At 41.0% G+C, this 20,930-nt stretch overlaps 1 protein-coding gene across 3 annotated transcripts in view; it reads right to left on the reverse strand.

The window, feature by feature from the left end:
• Positions 1-20,930, reverse strand: part of obsl1a (obscurin like cytoskeletal adaptor 1a) — a 38,569-nt gene that overhangs the window by 2,308 nt on the left and 15,331 nt on the right. For 2 of the 3 annotated variants that reach the window (XM_051712494.1, XM_051712495.1), the window contains 12 exons: positions 13,008-13,280; positions 11,195-11,470; positions 10,078-10,353; positions 9,714-9,989; positions 9,249-9,524; positions 8,865-9,134; positions 7,815-8,081; positions 7,448-7,717; positions 3,501-3,767; positions 2,368-2,634; positions 1,787-1,899; positions 1,536-1,689 (listed from right to left, as the gene is read on the reverse strand). In XM_051712494.1, coding sequence (XP_051568454.1) covers positions 1,536-1,689; positions 1,787-1,899; positions 2,368-2,634; positions 3,501-3,767; positions 7,448-7,717; positions 7,815-8,081; positions 8,865-9,134; positions 9,249-9,524; positions 9,714-9,989; positions 10,078-10,353; positions 11,195-11,470; positions 13,008-13,280 — 2,985 coding nt within the window. Of the gene's footprint in view, positions 1-1,535; positions 1,690-1,786; positions 1,900-2,367; positions 2,635-3,500; positions 3,768-7,447; positions 7,718-7,814; positions 8,082-8,864; positions 9,135-9,248; positions 9,525-9,713; positions 9,990-10,077; positions 10,354-11,194; positions 11,471-13,007; positions 13,281-20,930 lie in introns of those variants that run through there. The other variant, XM_051712496.1, reaches the window with a different exon arrangement.

Raw genomic sequence — 20,930 nt, forward strand, 5'->3', positions numbered from 1 at the left:
TTCTCGCAGCTCCATGCGAGTTTAGAGAGAATCTCTGTACACTTTAAAAAAACACACACATAATTCACTCAGCGGTGCTGTGGCATCGCGTTAGTAGATGCAAAAGTAAAAGTTCCAGGTCAAAAGCCTACTTGTTGTTCTGGTGGCCACACGTATAATCACTTATTTTACATGGGCATACGCAAATCCTAAAAAAGATAGGTGGGCATATGGCGTATGCCTAGTATACCCTAGACTAGTCTCGTATTACTCGTATTACTTACTTTCTTCTGCAGAACACAAAGTTACTTTGAAGGATGTCTGACATGTTTTTGTGCATACAGTGTAAGAAAACACCCAACATCATTCCACATTCAACATCCACAAAGGCAGCATAAAAGCAATCCATACGACTCGAGTGGTTTAATCCATGTCTCCTGAAGCGATACCATCGCTTTTGTTAAGAAACATACCAAAATCTCAAATGCCTTATTTTATTGACAAAACATTATTTTCTAATCCCGATGCTCATCTCCAATATGCAAAATAAAACATTTATTGAGAGTTATACTGTTATCTTAAAATCCTGCACCTCTGACACAGTCGTTCAATCGTGAGGTGTCTTCCTCAAGAGGGTGTTTACCGGCCGAAAATCAGAATCCTCCATTGGGCTGCTTGCAAAACTCAGGATGTTTTTGACAGGAAACATTTTGTACATGAAATGTTTGCTTGTTTAAATCTACAAATTTTAGAATTGGACGTGAAATACCAATGGAAATCTGCCCGTGTAATCTCCAGAAAATTATTTTTAGAAAATCGTACAAACCACTGTGATTGGAGCGTCCTGAACAGTGCTGAGAAAAGTAACAGGTGCCACGTGACCGTTTATGCGGCACTTCAGAAGAGTTAGGGCAATTATTTACACATTAACAATTGTACTGATAGATAGGATATTTATTAGTTGTTAAAATGAAAATAAAAACATAGTATAAAGTATTTTCTGTGTGGTAAAATTGCCCAAATGTTGTTAGGGACATGTCCATATCATCCCGACCTAAATCTACACCTATGGACGACATCATGAATCAGTGGAGCCATCAGCTGATTGCAGCTAACTCACGTGGCATATTGAATAAGTACATAAACTTTGGTCTGTTAGTCTCACCCAAAGCGATTGTATCACTTCAGAGGACATGCATTAATCCACTCAAGTCTTACCCTACATCATACTGTAAATCCTTCAAAACATCTTTGTTTGTGTTCCGCAGAAGACAGAAAGTCATACGAGTTTGAGACAGTATGAGGATGAGTAAATGATGAGAGAATGACCGTTTGTGGGTGAACTTCACCTTTAAGAATTAGCATTATTAGCATCATTCCCTTACATTTGTGGGAACTAAGTAGGGTGCAGAATGTCTCTTCCTGATTGTCTGAAAATTTAAGCACATTTCTCAACTAAAATCCACAGAGCAGAACTCTACGACTATGAGTTTTCTCAAATTTGTGGGAAGCTGGGAAAGTGATGAAAACTGAACACCTAAGCAATTTGGTCTTACCGTAGACCTCAAGTTTGCAGAATGTGCTGAGGTCCCCAATGTCACACGTATAAATGCCTGAGTCAGAGCTGCTGCACTCCAGGATCTGTAAATAGCGTTTGTGTCCCATGGAATAAATCCTCAAAGCCTTATTGGATTTCAGCTCCAAACCATTCTGGCAATCAAACCATGGATAGAAAACATCTCAGTGGAATGTGTTGTTGAGCTCTTACATGTTTCAATTAACATGTATAAATATGTGTAACCAGTACCTTCTGCCATTTGACGTCCACATTTTTCCTAGACAGCTCACATTCCAAAGTGACTGAAGAGCCCTCCTCAAACCTGACATCGGACAGCTTCTTTATGATTATTACTGGAGTTTCTAAGAAATGAATGCATAATATATGTAGAGTACATAGTTGTGTATGTAAATTCTGTGACAACCTCTGAATTCCAATTGATTTATGTTTGGTACTAGCTTGACTTTAACAAAGGACTCTACATAATGCACACACTGATTCTTGAGTATGGAGACAAAACAGGCCACAGAACTGCAAAAATAAAAGTTGATCTATCAAGCATTAATTTTTATTAATATCAAAACCCTCGGATAAAAAAAAAAGTACTGTCATGTCACATTTTTATTATAAATACTGCAAAATCTAGCATTCACTTCAAAATGTATAGAATGGTTTTAACCTGATTGTCAGCTCCATTGAACTGTCATTACCATCAGAAAACTCACAGAGTTGACGGCTGAGGATGTAGATAAAATACTCTTACAAAATCTAGAGTTCTGGCAAACCAATGTGGAAAACATTTCATTTCAATGTCTCATTTACGTACCCACCTTTGACTAGAAGCCTGGCAGTAGATCTCAGACCCTCTGCTGAGAAGACAATGCTACCCGTATCCTCTAACGTGAGGTTGGAGAGGGTGAGACCATGTACTCGTCCGTTAGAACTAACACGGCAGGTGTTACCAGGTTTGACACGCAGACCATCTTTTTGCCACACACCCTCTACATCAGCATGAGAGAGCTCCACCTCGAAGGATGCTGTCTCTCTCTCAAATGTCTCAGTGTCCATCAGCCCCTTACGTATGATGATCTTCCTTGCTTTAAAAAGTAGCAGAACTTATGTTGACCTAAAGTTTGATCAGTACTGCTAATTTGACTTCATGAACAGAAATCATTATCATTAATATACCGAATACACTAGACTGCAGGTTAAGTTTATATTTTATGTGCGATAAATCAGTCCAACGTGGCGTCATCATAACCAACCAGCCAGGAAGGAATAGGCTACCACAGGAGAAAAAAAAAACGATGGTAACACTTTCTATGAAGTCCATATTTATAATGCATTGTGCATTAGTAATGTCTCATAATACACCTTATAATATGTTATAACTTCTCATAAATAATTGTAACCACAATTATAATACATTATAATACTTACCTATTCATAGTTATACATTACAGTATAATGCATTATAACATCAGCAACATTTATAATGTATTATATATACAGTATATTTGTAATACATATAATAGGTATTCTTTAAGTAAAGTGGCAAAAGCAATGTCTTCTTATAAACATCCATAAGAAGTGGTTATAAGACATTACAACTCATGCTGGAAGTTATACACATGCACAAAATACAAAATAACACCCATTCAATGTAAATTTTGAGATATTACGAAAAGGTTAAAGTATATCAGAAAATCTAAATATGTATGTTGATCACACATTTAGCCGATCTTCTTAAGTGTAAACACACCCAATAATAATACATTTTTAAAAAATCAAACTGATTCTATACTGCACTCTATTCAATAAACTTTAATGTTTGTGCATCTTATTGAAGTCTTATAATGTATTACAGAATTATCAAATTCAAACATCTTACTGCATCACTGCTTGTAACACGAGGTTAGTGACTGAATAGTACTGATGCTATAGCCATCTTTGGTTTACTTACGCTCCACATTGAGTTTGACTTGTGTGCGATCATGGAGGGTCTCACAGCGGTAGGTGCCTCGATCAGACAGGCTGAGGTTAGTGATGTTTAAGATGCGTTTGCAGCCATTCTGGGTCAATTTATGTCTGGGTCCTGGCTGGATCACCACCCCCTGTCTTATCCACTGCACCTCCCCAGACTCCAAGCTCACTTCTGTCTCCAACATAGCCTCTCCAAACTCCTCAGCCATCACTGCCTCCATTCTCTTTGTAAACATCACCTGTGCCTCTGTGTAAAATATAAAAAGCTAGAGTTGCAAAGTCATGATTTTCCCAAATATTTGCTCATAAATATAACTAGTAAAAAAGGCTTGAAATTAAAGTTTCAAACAATCTTTAGAATGTATTTAAGTGAACAAACACTGATTATTGTTGAAATAATTCCATAAACTAGTAGAAAAAAAATATTCTGTCCACATTTAATCACCCTCATATTGCTCTGTATTATGTTCTTTAAAGGTGTAAAAGGAGATATTTAGCAGAGAATCAATGCTGGTCTTTTCCATTCTGTTTTAGTGAATTGTTACTACTGCTGTAGAGCTCAAAAAATGATAACAAGGCCCTTAAAAACTGTAATAACAGCAGTCCATAGTACGACTGCACTATAATCCAAGTCTTCTGAAGCCTTACGGTCGCTTTGAATGAGGAACACAATGAAGTTGAACCCTCTACTGCATGGTGTTGCCCTCACGCAAAGAAAAGCTTTCACATCTAAGATTTAAGACATCCTTTTATGATGCACAACCTTGGTACAGCATGGTGTGATCACATGTTAAAATAAATGTTATTGTTTGACATTTAAATTGATGAAACTTAAGAACAAAAAATATATTTTTGTGCATGAATGTTTCAAATGGCATGTTTGGTAAGTTTTGGCAAAATTCTATTTGATTACATTCAGAAATTGCCTCAGCATTGTGCATGAAGAGATAATTTTCAAGGAGGTCATGCCTGATATAGAATAGACAATTCTATGTAAGATGCTGACCTTTGTAGTTGTTTTCCAATATTATATATATATACACACACACTATATGGACAAAAGTATTGGGACACCTACACATTACACCTACAGGAGATTTTATGACATCCCATTCTAAATCCATAGGCATTTATATTGAGTTGGTCCCCCCTTTGCAGCTATAACAGCTTCCACTCTTCTGGGAAGGCTTTCTACAAGATTTTGGAGTGTGTCTGTTGGAATTTTTGCCCATTCTTCCAGAAGAGCATTTGTGAGGTCAGACACTGATGTTGGATGAGAGGGCCTGGCTCACAATCTCCGTTCTAGTTCATCCCAAAGGTGTTTGATAGGGTTGAGGTCAGGACTCTGTGCGGACCAGTCAAGTTATTCCACACCAAACTCATACAACCATGCCCAAACTGTTTCCACAAAGTTGGAAGAATAGAATTTTCCGAAATATTAATGCCTCAGCTTACCAAGACATTTTGGAAAATTCTATGCTTCCAACTTTGTGGAAACAGTTTGGGGAAGCCCTTTTCTGTTCCAGCATGACTGTGCCCCAGTGCACAAAACAAGGTCCATAAAGGCATGGTTGGATGAGTTTGGTGTGGAAGAACTTGACTGGTCCGCACAGAGCCCTGACCTAAACCCTATCGAACACCTTTGGGATGAACTAGAACGGAGATTGCGAGCCAGGCCCTCTCATCCAACATCAGTGTCTGACCTCACAAATGCTCTTCTGGAAGAATGGGAGAATCGATATAAATGCCTATGGATTTAGAATGGGATGTCATAAAAGCTCCTGTAGGTGTAATGTGTAGGTGTCCCAATACTTTTGTTCATAAAGTGTATATTAGGGGTGTAAAAAAATATTGTATTGTATTGTATGATACATTGAGAGCTGTGAAGCAGTCTCCTCTGTGCAGAGGCGGTGCTGAGTGCTAACAGGAAAACAGAGCAACATATCTACAGTATATACTGTAGGCAAGAAGATCGATGGTAAACAGCAAGTAGTTTGTAGCGGTACAGCTTGTCGAATTTGCCAAACGATGGTGTCATATCCCGGCACTACAGTATATCAAACATGTTGTTTTATTTACGCCGATATGGATTTGTGATGCAGAAACAGCAGCAGCAAGTTTAACAGCCGCCTCTCCCAGCTGACATGGAGCATGACATCCACAACAAGATGCTCAGAACTATCAAAAAACTACCTTATTCAAAAAAACGACAACGCAAGAAACCTGTGATTACACGAGACTTATTACTCTTTGCTTTTGATGTCAAAATTTAAACAGCTTTAACTTACGCGCAGTTGGATAAGCCGGTAATAACGCCGGTAAAGTTTACATACAATGTGAAACTGGGAAAAGAGGCCAAAAATAATTACGTGTGCCGATCGGTTTTTACTCAAAGCTCTAATTAATATTGGATTATGTACATATATCGTAAAACCAGAGGTCAGGTTCCTCTCAAAGTTTAGTTTTTTCACCACTAAACACTGAAAGCAGTTTTTTCTTGCTACAGACACTTCAGCTCGCTCTCTGGGGCTTTAAGACATTAAGGCATGATTTTTTATAAAGCTGCTTTAAAACGATGTGTATGTGAAAAGTGCTATACAAATATAAATGACGAGTGTAGACAAACACACACAAATAAAAATAATTGTGAGTTCATATGAGTTTTTCTCCTAACAATCAAACTGTATAAATTCAGTGCTGTTGTTTAAGTTTCTTTATTATAGAGTTCTGCTTTTTGTTGCCAATGTCAGACACTGTTGTCACATACGATTTAAAAGACATTTATGTTGAAATCTTGAATAAGTTTGAGCGAATTTGTGGGTGTGCATGGCATATCATATCGTGAAATTTGTGTATCGTTTACATGCCTTTTAATATACTATATTATATATTGTATTTATATATCCATATTATATATTAAATATTATATATATATATATATATATATATATATATATGTGTATATATAAATTTTGAGAGCTACTGCAGAGGAGAATTTTTTCAGTGAATAACAAATTAACTCGGCCTGTTATTTGTTTTTAACTTAACTCTGTACATACAAAGCTATCATAGATATAGATATCATGCTGTCTGATGAAAAGCACATATCTCCAAAAAAAATACTTTTTCAAGAGCATGTCAAAACCCTTTTTCTCATAAACAATCTTACAAAATGAGTGGAAAATAGCATAAGTCAAATTTAGCACCATAAATAGAATTCGATCATTGCACATCTGTTAATTAACTGTTCGATATTTTAATTGGACGAATCTCATTATTGTTAGCGAACATGGACATACACGGTTTTCTTATCATGGGTTCACGATGATGGAAATCTGGCAACCGTATATGGCTGGTATAGTCTAATCTTTAAAGGCACCTGACGTTGTGCGTGCATGAATGGTTTGGTTTTCTGGGAAATCACGGAGCCAATCTCTTCACTACACTTCAGCCGGATAAGCTGAGGTACATTAGTCGACACGCTTCAAAACATAAGGGTGGGACATATGCAGTTTTGATGGACACTTCTCAAGACCAGTGGTGATACTTGTTAAACAGACTGACTAAACATCTTTTCATTGGTCATTTTGATGCACAGTTCAAACAGCAGGAAGAGGTCATTCGGCGCATTCCGTCGATTGTCAAAAGTCAAAGCTGGCAAAAGTGGAGATACGTGTTTTTCATCGGACAGCGTGGCTTAAGGATACTTGGAATATAGTGCACAAAGCATATGGGCTATTTTTATGTAGTTTATAGTCCTTTTGGACCTTGGCAACGTTTATTTTCATTGCATGAAAAAGAGCATCTGGAACATTCTGCAAAATATCTCCTTTTGTGTTCCACAGAAGTATAATCATGGTGAGTAGATAATGTTATTTTTCCGTGGCTTAATTGTCTTTCAAAAAGTGTTATTAAGCATCTATTTACCCTGGACCTTGAGACTGGCTTTAGAAATGATGCCCTCAGCCTCTGCAGTGATACGGGAGGAATCCAGTAGCTGGACCTTACGGATATTCAGAGTGTGACAGAGGCTGTTCTGCTCCATATGGAAGCGATCACTGGGTTTGATGGGTTCTCCATCCATGAGCCAGACTAACTGAACGTCATCAGGGGAGACCACACACTTAAAGGTTGCGTCCTCACCTTCCATGACTGTGGTGTTGTGAAGCTCTGTAAGGAATTCCACCACACGGGGCACTACAACAGGAAAGCAGATGAAGGGAATTGACTCACAGTGTGTGTGTGTGTTTGAAATCCTCTAGCAAGTCACTTGCGTAAAGTGTTTCACACTTACATTGCACCTTTACTCGGGCGCTGGTGCAGTCATCTTTGGACTCACAAGCGTACTCTCCGGCATCTTCTTCGGTGATACGATGGATGGTGAGACTCCTCTCTGGCCCGTCGGCGCGGATAGTGAACCGACGGCTGGGAATGATCTCCACTCCATCCTTTAACCACTGGACATCTGCTTTGGCCTTGCACAGCTCACAGCGTAGTGTGATCATACCATCTTTGTGAGCCACAGTGTCAACCAGTGTCTTCACAAATTTAATACGCATCTCTGTAATGAATATCGGTCCCATAGCAAAGCAAGAAATGTGAGGTTCTTTCATTATGTGCAGTATGTCTTTCGGTAGTGTCTTAACATTTTGTAGATGATGTGTTGATTTTGTGTGACATTCGTTCTTTTAGCTCATTTCACAAGCACAAATGAGCATGTGTCAGATTTTGTTTGTGGACTGTTAGATGCATGGATATAGCACCTTTCTCTTATTCCCCCATCTACTTAACACTGTTAATTGTCTTCTGTAGACAAGCGAATTCTGACTATCCAGCTATAGTGTGGGGAAACTTAGGTCTATATATAAGATGCTTTTTAGTGTGGAAAAGGGCATTTTTATTTATTTTACATTTATTTATTTCAGCTAAAATCTATAGCAAATAAAGCTTATATAAAAAATCAGTTTTTCTTGCGTGCCCACAATATATATATATATATATATATATATATATATATATATATATATTTTTTTTTTTTTTTTTTTTTATATATCAGCTGACTAAGTTTGATTTATTATCATAACAAATAATAAAATTATATACTAGTTTATTTTTATTTCTTGCTATGGCTGTCAATACAATAAAATGAAACCGCAATAATGTCAAATAATTTCAACATTTACATTTTTTGTGGATCCCCTAGCACCCCCTTGCAGCCCCCTGGGTGTCCTTGGACCCCAGTTTGAAAACCCCTGGAATAGGCTAAAAACTGGGGGTTCTGGTGGCCATGATGAGTTGCATTAGAATGGTGAACATCTGTTCATGTTTTAGTCTAGTTACCAACCTTTGACCAGGAGACTGAAGTGCATCTCATCCGTATTTGCATCACATGTGTACTCTCCAACATCTGACCTCTTTAATGGGTCAATGGTGAAAGTGCGAGTCAGGCCTTGGCTGGTTATATGAAAACGATCTCCAATGACTGGAGTCCAGTCTTTAAGCCAGCGCACTTGGGCATTGTGTCTGGAAACCAAGGCAGTCATAGTCACACTCTCTGCTTCATAGCCTGTGACCAAATTCACCTCCTCTTTGTTGAGGAAATTGACAGGAGGCTCTGGAGATGAATACAACATCAGGTCTTAATATTTTTTATACATACAATATTTTTCCACATACACAACAATTTGTTTAAAGATCAGATTAAATACTTTAAACTTTAGGTAAATACCTTGAACTTTAACAATGGTTATCATCTTGTCATCAACAGCATCACACATGTATTTCCCAGAGTCAGAGAGGAGGATGTTGGACAAGATCAGTTTGCGGAGTGTCCCGAGGCATTCAATATGTATGCGCTCATCAGGAACCAATGGCTTGTCATTGAAGAGCCACTGAACTGGTGCATTGGCTCGTGAAACCTCACAAGCTAAGATTAGGTCTTCTCCTGTCACCATCTCCTGGTAATCAGGACCACCAGAGTTGCTAGTGATCTTCACTAGAGGTTCTGGAGAACAGCAAATTAAAATTAAAATTAAAACAGCAAAAAAAGTTTGTAGATTTTTTTGTAGAGTATCAAGCTTTTTGTTGGCTTAAGGCATGCAAGTCACACCAATCGAGAAGAAACTTTGAAACACTGGGATATGGCCATTTTGGCTCACGTCAACAGAAATCAAAATTGAAGGAGACTTCTCACCTTGTACTATGACATGAAAAGAAATCATGTCATCTTTTGTATATAGGATATATTCTCCAGAGTCTTGAAGCTCTGCACAGAGAATGACCAGGGATCTGAAGGCCCCTTCCTCCTCAAAACAGAAGCGTTCATTCTCCTCAATGGGCCTGCCATTTTTATACCAGTTGACCTCACTATTGGCCCTGGACAGCTCACACTCCAATACAATGTCATCATACAACACAGCCTTGTGCTCAGTCTTGATCTCATCTTTATTCAGGAGTTTTACTGGTGCCTCTGGGTGAGATTGAAAAATAATAATAATACAATTAACTCTGATAAAGACTGATAAAGACTAAGGTGGTTATAGTGATTAAGATTATACCAGTAATTTTGACTTTGAAATCCATTGTCTCATCTATAGCGTTGCAGGTATATATCCCAGAATCCTTCAGAGTTGGACAATGGATGGTCAGTTTGCGTATCAGGCCATTCTCAGTAAGTGTGATGTTGCTGCTCTCCTCCACCTTTACTCCATCCTTCATCCAGCACACCTCTGCATTATCACGGGAAACTTCAAGCTCAAGGACCACAGGGTCACCAGAAAAACTCTCTGTAATGCTGCCTGTTTCTTTGGAGCAAGAGAGCTTTACAGGGGGCTCTGTGGTAAAAGAAAGAAAGAAAGAAAGAAAGAAATGCATTTGGAAAGAAAGAAAAACAAGACTCATCAACTTTGAAAACGTCAATACTATCTTTTGATTTTTGGGAACTGCTGTGTGAGACCAAGTCTTAAAGGAATATTCTGGGTTCAATACAAGTTGATCTTAATCGGCAGCATTTGTGGCATAATGTTGATTACCACAAAAATTAATTTTGATTCGACTTTTCTTTAAAAAAGCACAAATGTGTGTTCCAGTGAGACACTTACAATGGAAGTCAATGGGGTCAATCTGTAAACATTAAAATACTCACTGTTTCAAAAGTATAGACACAAGACATAAACAATATGTGTGTTAACATGATTTTACTGTGATTAAATCACTTACTAACCACATCTGTGGAAAGATAGACAATTTTACAACTTCATTACCATGATGATATAATGTCAACAAACCCTAAAACGACTGTAAAAATTATTTAAACAACTTTACAGCTGAAATAATACATGAGTTTAACAGGAGAATTAATGTAAGTGCTTTTATAAAATTATAATCTTCACATTTCTGTCTTTAAACCCTCCAAAAATTGATCCCATTGACTTCCATTGTAAGTGTCTCACTGGAACACACATTTGTGTTGTTTTTTAAAGAAAAGGAGGAACGAGTCAAAATTTATTTTTGTGGTAATCCACTTTATGCCACATATGCTGCCGATTGAGCTTAACTTGTATTGAACATGGAATATTCCTTTGATATTTCAATGCTACATTGGTTTAAAATACTCTATTAATGGTAATGTTTTATTACATAATTGTTGGTACATACCACACTATACAAAATTACCTTGTATTGTCACCATAAAGATGACAGAGTCATCTGCAGTCTCACATGCATATTCCGCAGAATCATCTATAGTAGCACAGGGAATCACTAGTCTGCGGTAACTTCCATCATTCTCCAGGATCAGGTTATCATTCTCCTCAACCTCCATGCCATCACGATACCAACAAACTTCTGCTTCTGCTTTGGAGATCTCACAGCTCAGGATCAGCCTCTCAGAGCTCAGAATACACATCTCTACTTCTGACTCACTGGGGTGAACAATGCAGACCGGAGCCTCTGGATTTGAAAGAGATTACAATACATCAGAAATGATCAGAAATTAAACTCCTGTCTCTGAAACTTCAAACATTTGTACTGTAACATTTTTCATAGAGGACAGCTGAAGTGTGTTCAGTTGAAATTTTGTTTACAATCAATTCTCATTAAACGATGAACAGACTTTAATAAAAAGTTAAAGGGATAGTTCACCCAAAAATGAAAATTCTCTTCATTTAATCACCCTCATGCCATCCCAGATGTGTATGACTTTCTTTCTTCTGCAGAACACAAATTAAGATATTTAGAAGAATATTTTAATCAATTTTTCAAGCTCAATTACACTTCCTAATGCCATGTAATGTTTTGTGCATGCATCAAGCACTAGGAAGTGTAATCAAGCTTGATATCATGATCGTGCCTATAGACTGCAATGGCAAAACAGACAGTGAAAAAATAGTTCTATTTTGGTGTGTTCTTACCCAAAACCGATTGGATCGCTTCTGAAGACATGGATTAAACAACTGGAGTCGTATGGATGACTTTTATGCTGCCTTTATGTGCGTTTTGGAACTTCAAAGGTCTGATCACCATTCACTTGCATTGTATGGACCTACAGAGCTTAAATAGTTTTCTAAAAATCTTCATTTGTATTCTGCAGAAAGCCTGGTTTATACTTTGGAAGAAGCAGAACTTTTTTCTCTTGGGCGAACAAACGCATCCTTGGCGAACGAAGCTGGCATTTATACTACACGCGACGTCGTTTTAAAATGAGTTAGTTTAGGGTGATATCACGGTGTTTAACACACAGTGGTAATGCCAATAATGCAGGTTTTTCTCTCCTTGGACCACTGCTTTTAGTACTGTGTCTCTTCTTTGCTTTATTAAACATGTCACGGCCCCTCCCACTTTTAAAAACTCCAATCTCTCTCTACTCATTTGTCATGGCCGTGCTGTCTTTGTAGAATTTGTGTAGCAAATTATGTTAAAAAAGTATATTTCCCCACAATCTCAGAGAATTTATGACATTAACCAAGGTAACAACTCCTCAGCTGGCACATGTGATTGTAAATAAAAAACGTCATGTCCAAACCAAACCTACGATTAGTTTTAACCAATCATCAATGCTCTTCGACCAGCCAAATTCTCTTGGGTCAAGAATTTCAGAGATGTGCATGAACAGGAGAAATCTCACCAAATGAACACCTTTTCTGGGATGGCATGAGGGTGAGTAAATGATGAGAGAATTTTCATTTTTGGATGAACTTTCCCTTTAAGTATGTTTTTCGAACTATGAAAATGATCTTGGGGTTTCTCAGACCCCCAAATAGAACAAGAGGGTTAATTATCCTAGTAATTCATATTATTCAATAAATAATCATTCTTATAACTTAACTTTTATTGTAAATAATAATATATATATTAAATAAAGGATCATTCTAAATCTTATCTACATATGCAGAGTAGAGCAAGGTTGAGCATAAAACAGAGAGGAAGTTTTCAAAAAATTTTATCCTATTCCAGGTTTATTTCATGAATCACTTGCTTTGATACAAACCTGTGATAATGAGCTGAAAGAAAACTGAGTCACCCCCTGTTTCACACACGTACTCTCCAGAATCCCATCTGGAAGCACAGAGAATGGTCACCCTCCTGTACGGGCCTTCAGCACTGAGCCGGATATTCTCATTCTCCTGGAGCTTCAGGCCATCTTTAAACCAGTGAGTCTCTCCATTAGAACGAGACAGCTCACAGTTCAAGACAATCTCCTCAGAGACATAACGCTCAATATGGACGTCATCTTTTGGGTCCACAATTGTAACTGGTGGTTCTGAAAAGTAGTTTGTTTACAACATCAGGTTAGTTTATATTTTGTCAGTATATTCAACATTCCTTCTGCAGTAATTTTAAGGTTTGAGATAGGGCTGGGAATTTAACGAGTTAATTTCTGCAATTAATATTTTTAATGCTTTAAAAAAAAGAACACAATTAATGCAGTTTTATTTTGGGGTTTTTTTGTGTGTTTTTTTTACTTCTTGAAAGATAGAAGAGTTTTCGAGTTTTCCTGGCAGAAACTGACAGAAACAGAAACTTCTCCAGTTCTGGAGAAACCACGCCCTGTTTTGGTGATTCTGCCCCCATTTGGAGATCTCTGGCCTGCTGCTATACCTACTTGCGCTACTCGGACTTACAGGCTCCAATAGACCTTATTCACGCTAGCGGCATCTTTGATTTTTAATGGGAATGACAATGAGGCTGTGAGGGAAAGACTTACAGTTTTACAGACTTACAGATCTAAGATGGCACCATGGATGGCCGCCTCGGTTTGTTGGTGTTCTTTATTTTGTCTGGTTTTGCTTGTAAATACAGTGTTTTGTCAGAATACCGGGGGCTCTTTCACTAGAGAAGAGCTCATGAACATCAGGGTCACAACTCCTGCAGATTTATTTCCTACTTTCATTGCCACATCTGTGGAATTACTGGACATTCTGGTCAAAGGTGCCCTCACCTTTGCACATTAAGCAAAACGCCAGAGGAGAGGGAAACTTGCCGGCGTGTTTGTGCGTCTCCGCCGACGCGGATCTCATACATCGTTGCCAGGAATATTCCTCTCTAATGTACGTTCACTGAGCAACAAACTGGATGAACTTCAGCTCTTGATTTGGACTCAAGATGGCGCCGAGTATGGCTGCTGCGTTGCGAGCTCCGACACAACTTAGCAATGGTTTGTTTGTTTTGTTTACAATTCTTATGTTTTTTGTCTTGGATGTTGCCTGCCTTATTGTCTACGACAGACAAACACTTTTGGACATTGGCTCAGCGATCTCACACCGTAAACCGGACTTCACATTCCTCAATGCCGACCCGCTGTTTACAAACACGCAAGCGGAGCCCTTTGTCTGGGCAGCACGGCCGCGGAAATGCAGGAGGAAAAGGGGAAACAGAGCCGGCGTTCTCATCAGAGTAAGACGCCGCGCAAATCGACCCCCGCTACCCACTATTCTACTGGCAAATGTTCAGTCTCTGGATAACAAGCTCTGCGAGCTGAAAGCGCGGATCTCTTTCCAACGAGAGACGAGGGACTGCTGCGTTATCTGCCTTACGGAAACTTGGATGTCTGCGGAGATTCCAGACTCAGCCATTGAACCCGCGGGGTTCTCCATGCTCCGAGCGGACAGAGCGAAAGACCTCTCAGGTAAAACTAGAGGAGGTGGTGTATGTTTTATGATCAACAAATCCTGGTGTGATCAGAGGAACATACATTCTATCAAGTCTTTCTGTTCTCCTGATCTGGAATTTCTTATGCTTCTGTGTCGACCATTCTGGCTACCGAGGGAATTCACAGCGGTCATTATCACTGCTGTGTACATCCCCCCACAAGCCGACACAGACCGGGCACTCAAGGAACTGTATGGGAGTATAAGTGAGCAGGAAACCGCACACCCTGAGGCCGCGTTCATTGTGACCGGGGACTTTAATAAAGCCAGTTTAAAATCAGTCGCACCAAAATATCATCAGCACATTAGTTTCAACACACGAGGGGACCGGGTTTTGGACCATTGCTACTCTCCGTTCCGGGATGGCTACAAATCCCTCCCCCGCCCACCATTTGGCAAATCGGACCACTCTTCCATTCTGCTTCTGCCCGCTTACAGGCAGAAACTGAAACAGGAAGCACCCACCCTCAGAACGATCCAGTGCTGGTCGGACCAATCAGACTCTACGCTACAAGACTGTTTTGATCGCACGGACTGGGAGATGTTCCGGTCCGCCTCTGATGACGACATCGAGCTTTACGCTGATAGCGTAATGTGCTTCATCAGAACGTGTGTAGAGGAAGTGATTCCGACCAGAACTGTGCGAATCTATCCGAATCAGAAGCCGTGGATCAACAGCGATGTTCGCGCAGCACTTAATGTGCGGACCTCCGCTTTTAATTCCGGGAACGCGGAGGAGCATAAACAAGCCAGTTATGCCCTCCGAAAAACTATCAAAACAGCAAAACGCCAGTACAGGAGTAAGATTGAAGGACAGTTTAACACCACCAACTCTAGAAGCATGTGGCAGGGAATTAACATCATCACGGACTTTAAAGGGAATAAAAACTCCGCCATGAACACCGCTGCCTCTCTACCGGATGAGCTAAATACTTTTTATGCTCGTTTCGAGGGAAATAACACCGCCCTCGCGGAGAGAGCTCTCACGGCCGAAGCTACAGAGGTTAGTTCACTCTCCGTCTCTGTAGCGGATGTAACCCGATCCTTCCGACGGGTGAATATCCGCAAAGCCGCGGGTCCAGACGGCATTCCGGGCCGCGTCATCAGAGCGTGCGCGAACCAGCTGGCTGGTGTTTTTACGGACATTTTCAACCTTTCCCTCTCTTTGTCTGTAGTCCCCACATGCTTTAAAACATCCACCATTGTGCCTGTTCCAAAACAATCGAAAATAACTTGTTTAAATGACTGGCGTCCTGTTGCTCTGACCCCCATCATCAGCAAATGTTTTGAGAGACTAATCAGAGATTACATCTGCTCTGTATTACCACTCAATCTTGACCCGCTGCAGTTTGCTTACCGTAACAACCGCTCCACTGATGATGCCATTGCATCTACAATACACACTGCTCTCTCCCACCTGGAAAAAAAGAACACTTATGTGAGAATGCTGTTTGTAGACTACAGCTCAGCATTCAACACCATAGTGCCCTCCAAGCTAGATGAGAAACTCCGGGCTCTGGGCTTAAACAGCTCGCTGTGCAGCTGGATCCTGGACTTCCTGTCAAGCAGACGCCACGTGGTTAGAATAGGCAGCAACATCTCCTCATCACTGACCCTCAACACTGGAGCCCCGCAGGGCTGTGTTCTCAGCCCACTACTGTATTCCCTGTACACACATGACTGTGTGGCAACACATAACTCCAATGCCATCATTAAGTTTGCTGATGACACGACGGTGGTAGGTCTGATCACTGACAATGATGAAACAGCCTACAGAGAGGAGGTGCACACTCTGACACACTGGTGTCAGGAGCACAACCTCTCCCTCAACGTCAGTAAGACAAAGGAGCTTGTGGTGGACTTCAGGAGAAAAGACAGAGAACACAGTCCAATCACCATCAATGGAGCACCAGTGGAGAGAGTCAGCAGCTTCAAGTTCCTGGGTGTCCACATCACTGAGGAACTCACATGGTCCGTCCACACTGAAGTCATTGTGAAGAAGGCTCATCAGCGCCTTTTCTTCCTGAGACGGCTGAGGAAGTTTGGAATGAACCGCCACATCCTCACACGGTTCTACACCTGCACTGTGGAGAGCATCCTGACTGGCTGTATCTCCGCCTGGTACGGCAATAGCACTGCCCACAACCGCAAAGCACTGCAAAGGGTGGTGCGAACTGCCAAACACATCATCGGAGGTGAGCTTCCCTCCCTCCAGGAAATATATACAAGGCGGTGTGTGAAAAAAGCTCGGAGGATCATCAGAGACTCCAGCCACCCGAGCCATGGGCTGTTCTCACTGCTACCATCAGGTAGGCGGTATCGCAGCATCAGGACCCGCACCAGCCGACTCCATGATAGCTTCTTCCCCCAAGCAATCAGACTTCTGAACTCTTGATCTCCCACGATCAAAATACATCATCCCTGCACTTTATTACTCTTTTATCTCACACCGGACTGTCATAAATTATATTACTGTCATTATATTATGTCTCTCTTAACAACTGTCTATCAACCGGCAGCCTGAATGTCAATACAGTACAATACTGTACATTCTATATATATACTTTTTTCATATATATTTAAATTTTTATTGAATAATGTGTATCTATATAGTATCTATATAGTAAAAAACAAAAAAAAACAAAAAAAAAACAATAACAGCATATTGTATACTGTGCAATGTATGTTATTATTGTATATTGTTGAGTGTAATTGTGTATAACAGATGTTTAAATTGTGTTGTGTTAATTTGATGTTTTAAGTTGTGTAATTATGTATAACAGATGTTTAAATTGTGTTGTGTTAATTTGATGTTTTAAGTCGAGTTTAATTATGTATAACAGATGTTTAAATTGCGTTGTGTTAATTTGATGTTTATTGTAGATTGGCGTATGTCTCATCACTGTCACGACTGCTATGTTGATCGGAACTGCACCCAAGAATTTCACACACCATTGCACTTGTGTATATGGCTGTGTGACAATAAAGTGATTTGATTTGATTTCTTGGTGGGGAAAAACAGAGACTTTTCTTCATCTTCCGTTTGTGCTTCACGGAAACTTGGCTGTGTGGACTGATACCGGACTCTGCGCTGCAGCTGACAGGCTTTCAACTCTTTGGAGCGGATCGCCACACGGAACTCTCAGGCAAGACAAAAGATGGAGGAATCTATTTTTACACTAACCGTGGTTAGTGCAATGATGTGACAGTGATCCAACAGCACTGTTCTCCTGATCTGGAATATTTTATCATATACTATAAACCCTTCTACTCCCCCCCTGAGTTTGTCTCATTCATACTGGTCAGTGTTTACATTCCACCGCAGGCAAACGTGCAGGATGTGCAGCGCGTGCTCACTGACCAGATACTGTGTGTGGAGCGGACAAACCCGGACTCCTTAGTTATTGTCTTCTGTGATTTTAACAATGGTAATCTCACTCATGAACTCCCCAAATACAGACAGTTTATTAAATGCCCGACCAGAGAGGAGAACATTCTGGATCACTGTTACACTACAGTAAGCAGTGCCTATCACGCCGTCCCCCGCGCTGCACTGGGTCACTCTGACCACATCATGGTCCACCTGATTCCTGCACACAGGCAGAAATTTAAACTTTCTAAACCTGTTGTGAGGACATCAAAGCAGTGGAGGATCTGCAGGAATGCTTGGACTGTACTGATTAGGATGTATTCAGGACTGATACCAACAGTCTGGATGAATACACAGAGGCTGTGACATCATACATCAGCTTCTGTGAGGATTGCTGTATTCCATCACACACCAGGGTGAGTTACAACAATGACAAACCCTGGTTCACAGCCAAACTCAGACAGCTAAGGTTAGAGAAAGAAGAAGTGTTTAGGTGTGGGGACAGAGATAGGTTCAGAAAGTCAAAGTACAGGTTTAGTAAGGTGGTGAGAGATGCCAAACAGCTGTACTCTGAGAAACTACAACAGCAGTTCTCAGACAACGACTCTCCTTCTGTCTAGAAAGGGCCCAGACAGATCACAAACTGCAAGCCTAAAGCCCCCCACTCCACTAACAACTTGCGCCTGGCCAACAGCCTGAATGAGTTTTACTGTCGCTTTGAAAGACAATGGGACATTCCTGACACCATCCCCCATGACACCATCGATCAGCTCCAGCCCACCCAGCTCCAGCCCTGTTCCACCTCCCCCATCACAGCAGGGGCCTGGTCCTCTCCACAGCTCCTTATCTCAGAGGCCCCCTCCTCCCCCACCCAATGACAGCTCTCTTAATCATGGAGAGAGACGTAAACAGACTATTCAAGAGACAGAACCCCCAAAAAGCAGCCAGGCCAGACTCTGTCTCTCCATCCTCCTTGATCAGCATTGTGCTGATCAGCTGTCTCCGGTGTTCACAGACATCTTTAACACCTCACTGGAGACATGCCATGTGCCAGCCTGTTATAAGACCTCCACCATCATCCCCATCCCCCAAAAAACAAGGACCACAGGACTTAATGACTTCAGACCTGTCGCTCTGACCTCTCTGGTAATGAAGTAATTTGAGCGCCTTGTGCTGTCCCACCTCAAAGCCATCACTGATCCTCTCCTGGACCCCCTGCAGTTCGCCTACAGAGCTAACAGGTCAGTAGACGATGCAGTTAACATGGCCCTCCACTTCATCCTCCAGCACCTGGACTCCTCAGGAACTTATGCCAGGATCTTGTTTGTGGATTTTAGCTCTGCCTTCAACACCATTATCCCAGCTCTGCTGCAGGACAAGCTCTCCCAGCTGAGTGTGCCTGACTCCACATGCAGGTGGATCACAGACTTCCTGACTGATAGGAGGCAGCACGTGAGGCTAGGAAAACATGTCTCTGACTCCTGGACCATCAGCACTGGTTCCCCTCAAGGCTGTATTCTTTCCCTTCTACTTTTCTCCCTGTACACTAACAGCCTCATCTCCATTCACCAGTCTGTCAAGCACCTGAAGTTTGCAGATGACCCTCATTGGGCTCATCTCTGGTGGAGATGAGTCCGCCTACAGGCGGGTGATTGATCATCTGGTGACCTGGTGCAATCAGAACAACTTGGAGCTCAATGCTGTGAAGACAGTGGAGATGGTCATAGATTTCAGGAAGAACCCAGGACCACCCACCCAACATCATCCTGTGTGACTCTCCAGTTGACACTGTGGAGTCCTTCCGCTTCCTGGGAACCATCATCTCCCAGGACCTCAAGTGGGACCTGAACATCAGCTCTCTAATTAAAAAAGTACAGCAGAGGATGTACTTCCTGTGGCAGCTGAAGAAGTTCAACCTTCCGAAGACAGTTATGGTGCACTTCTACACCTCCATCATTGAGTCCATCCTCATCTCCTCTTTATTATTTATCTTACTATGTTTATTGTTTATTGTTATTGTATGCATCAAACACCAAGGCAAATTCCTTGTATGTGAAAAATTACTTGGCAATTCAGTTGATTCTGATTCTTCAATGGGCTGCACTGCAGTTTAAAATGTTTTTGGATTGTTCTGCAAACAAAACATTGAAAAATATTTTTTCAAGAACATTCAGTAGACAAAAAACTCCAGACAACGTGAGTTGTGGAAGATCAGATGTGATCAAGGAGTTTTTTACAGCTTTATACCATTTGTACCATTGGTAGGTCACAAGCCAGAGAAATCCCCGACCTGAGTTCGGCGATGGGGGCATGTGGTGAGCAGGGTGGAGCCGGGTGGCGTCTGGGCAGAGCGAGGCCGGGAAGATAAGTGGCGAACGACTTTCACCTGTGTGCCACACAGGTCTCGCGTTCCAGTGAGGGCCGGCGGAAGTACTTAAGGAGAAGAGATAGCAGCAGATGGGAGAGAGAGATGCGTGAAGCTGTTTGTGTGTATCTGCGTGTCAGTGTGGTGTTGCTGAAAAGCAAACCTTTTGTGTACAGCTGAAAAGCGGCCTTATTGTGTCCGACTGAAAAGTGCAACAATAAATGTCTATGTGTTCTGTCAAGCCGGCCCCAGCTTCCTCCTTTCCATAATTGTTACAATCTGATAATAGCAATAACAGAAAATTAAAACGTTCTTTGTGTTCACTTGTTGTCTATTTGTATGACTTTTGTGGAAATGTGGAAAACAAATTCGGGTTTGCGGAAATGGGAGCGGTTGGGAAGAAAATCACTGCGGGCAGAGAGCGGGTTAACATGGAGTAAAATTCAGCGGGATAGAAACTTGCAGGAACGGGCGGGAGCAGGATGGAAAAAACAGTCCCGTGCAGACATCTGCATGAGGTCTATGAGG

This window comes from Myxocyprinus asiaticus, chromosome 12 (assembly GCF_019703515.2).
Source record: "Myxocyprinus asiaticus isolate MX2 ecotype Aquarium Trade chromosome 12, UBuf_Myxa_2, whole genome shotgun sequence".
In the NCBI taxonomy this organism is placed as follows: Eukaryota; Metazoa; Chordata; class Actinopteri; order Cypriniformes; family Catostomidae; genus Myxocyprinus; species Myxocyprinus asiaticus.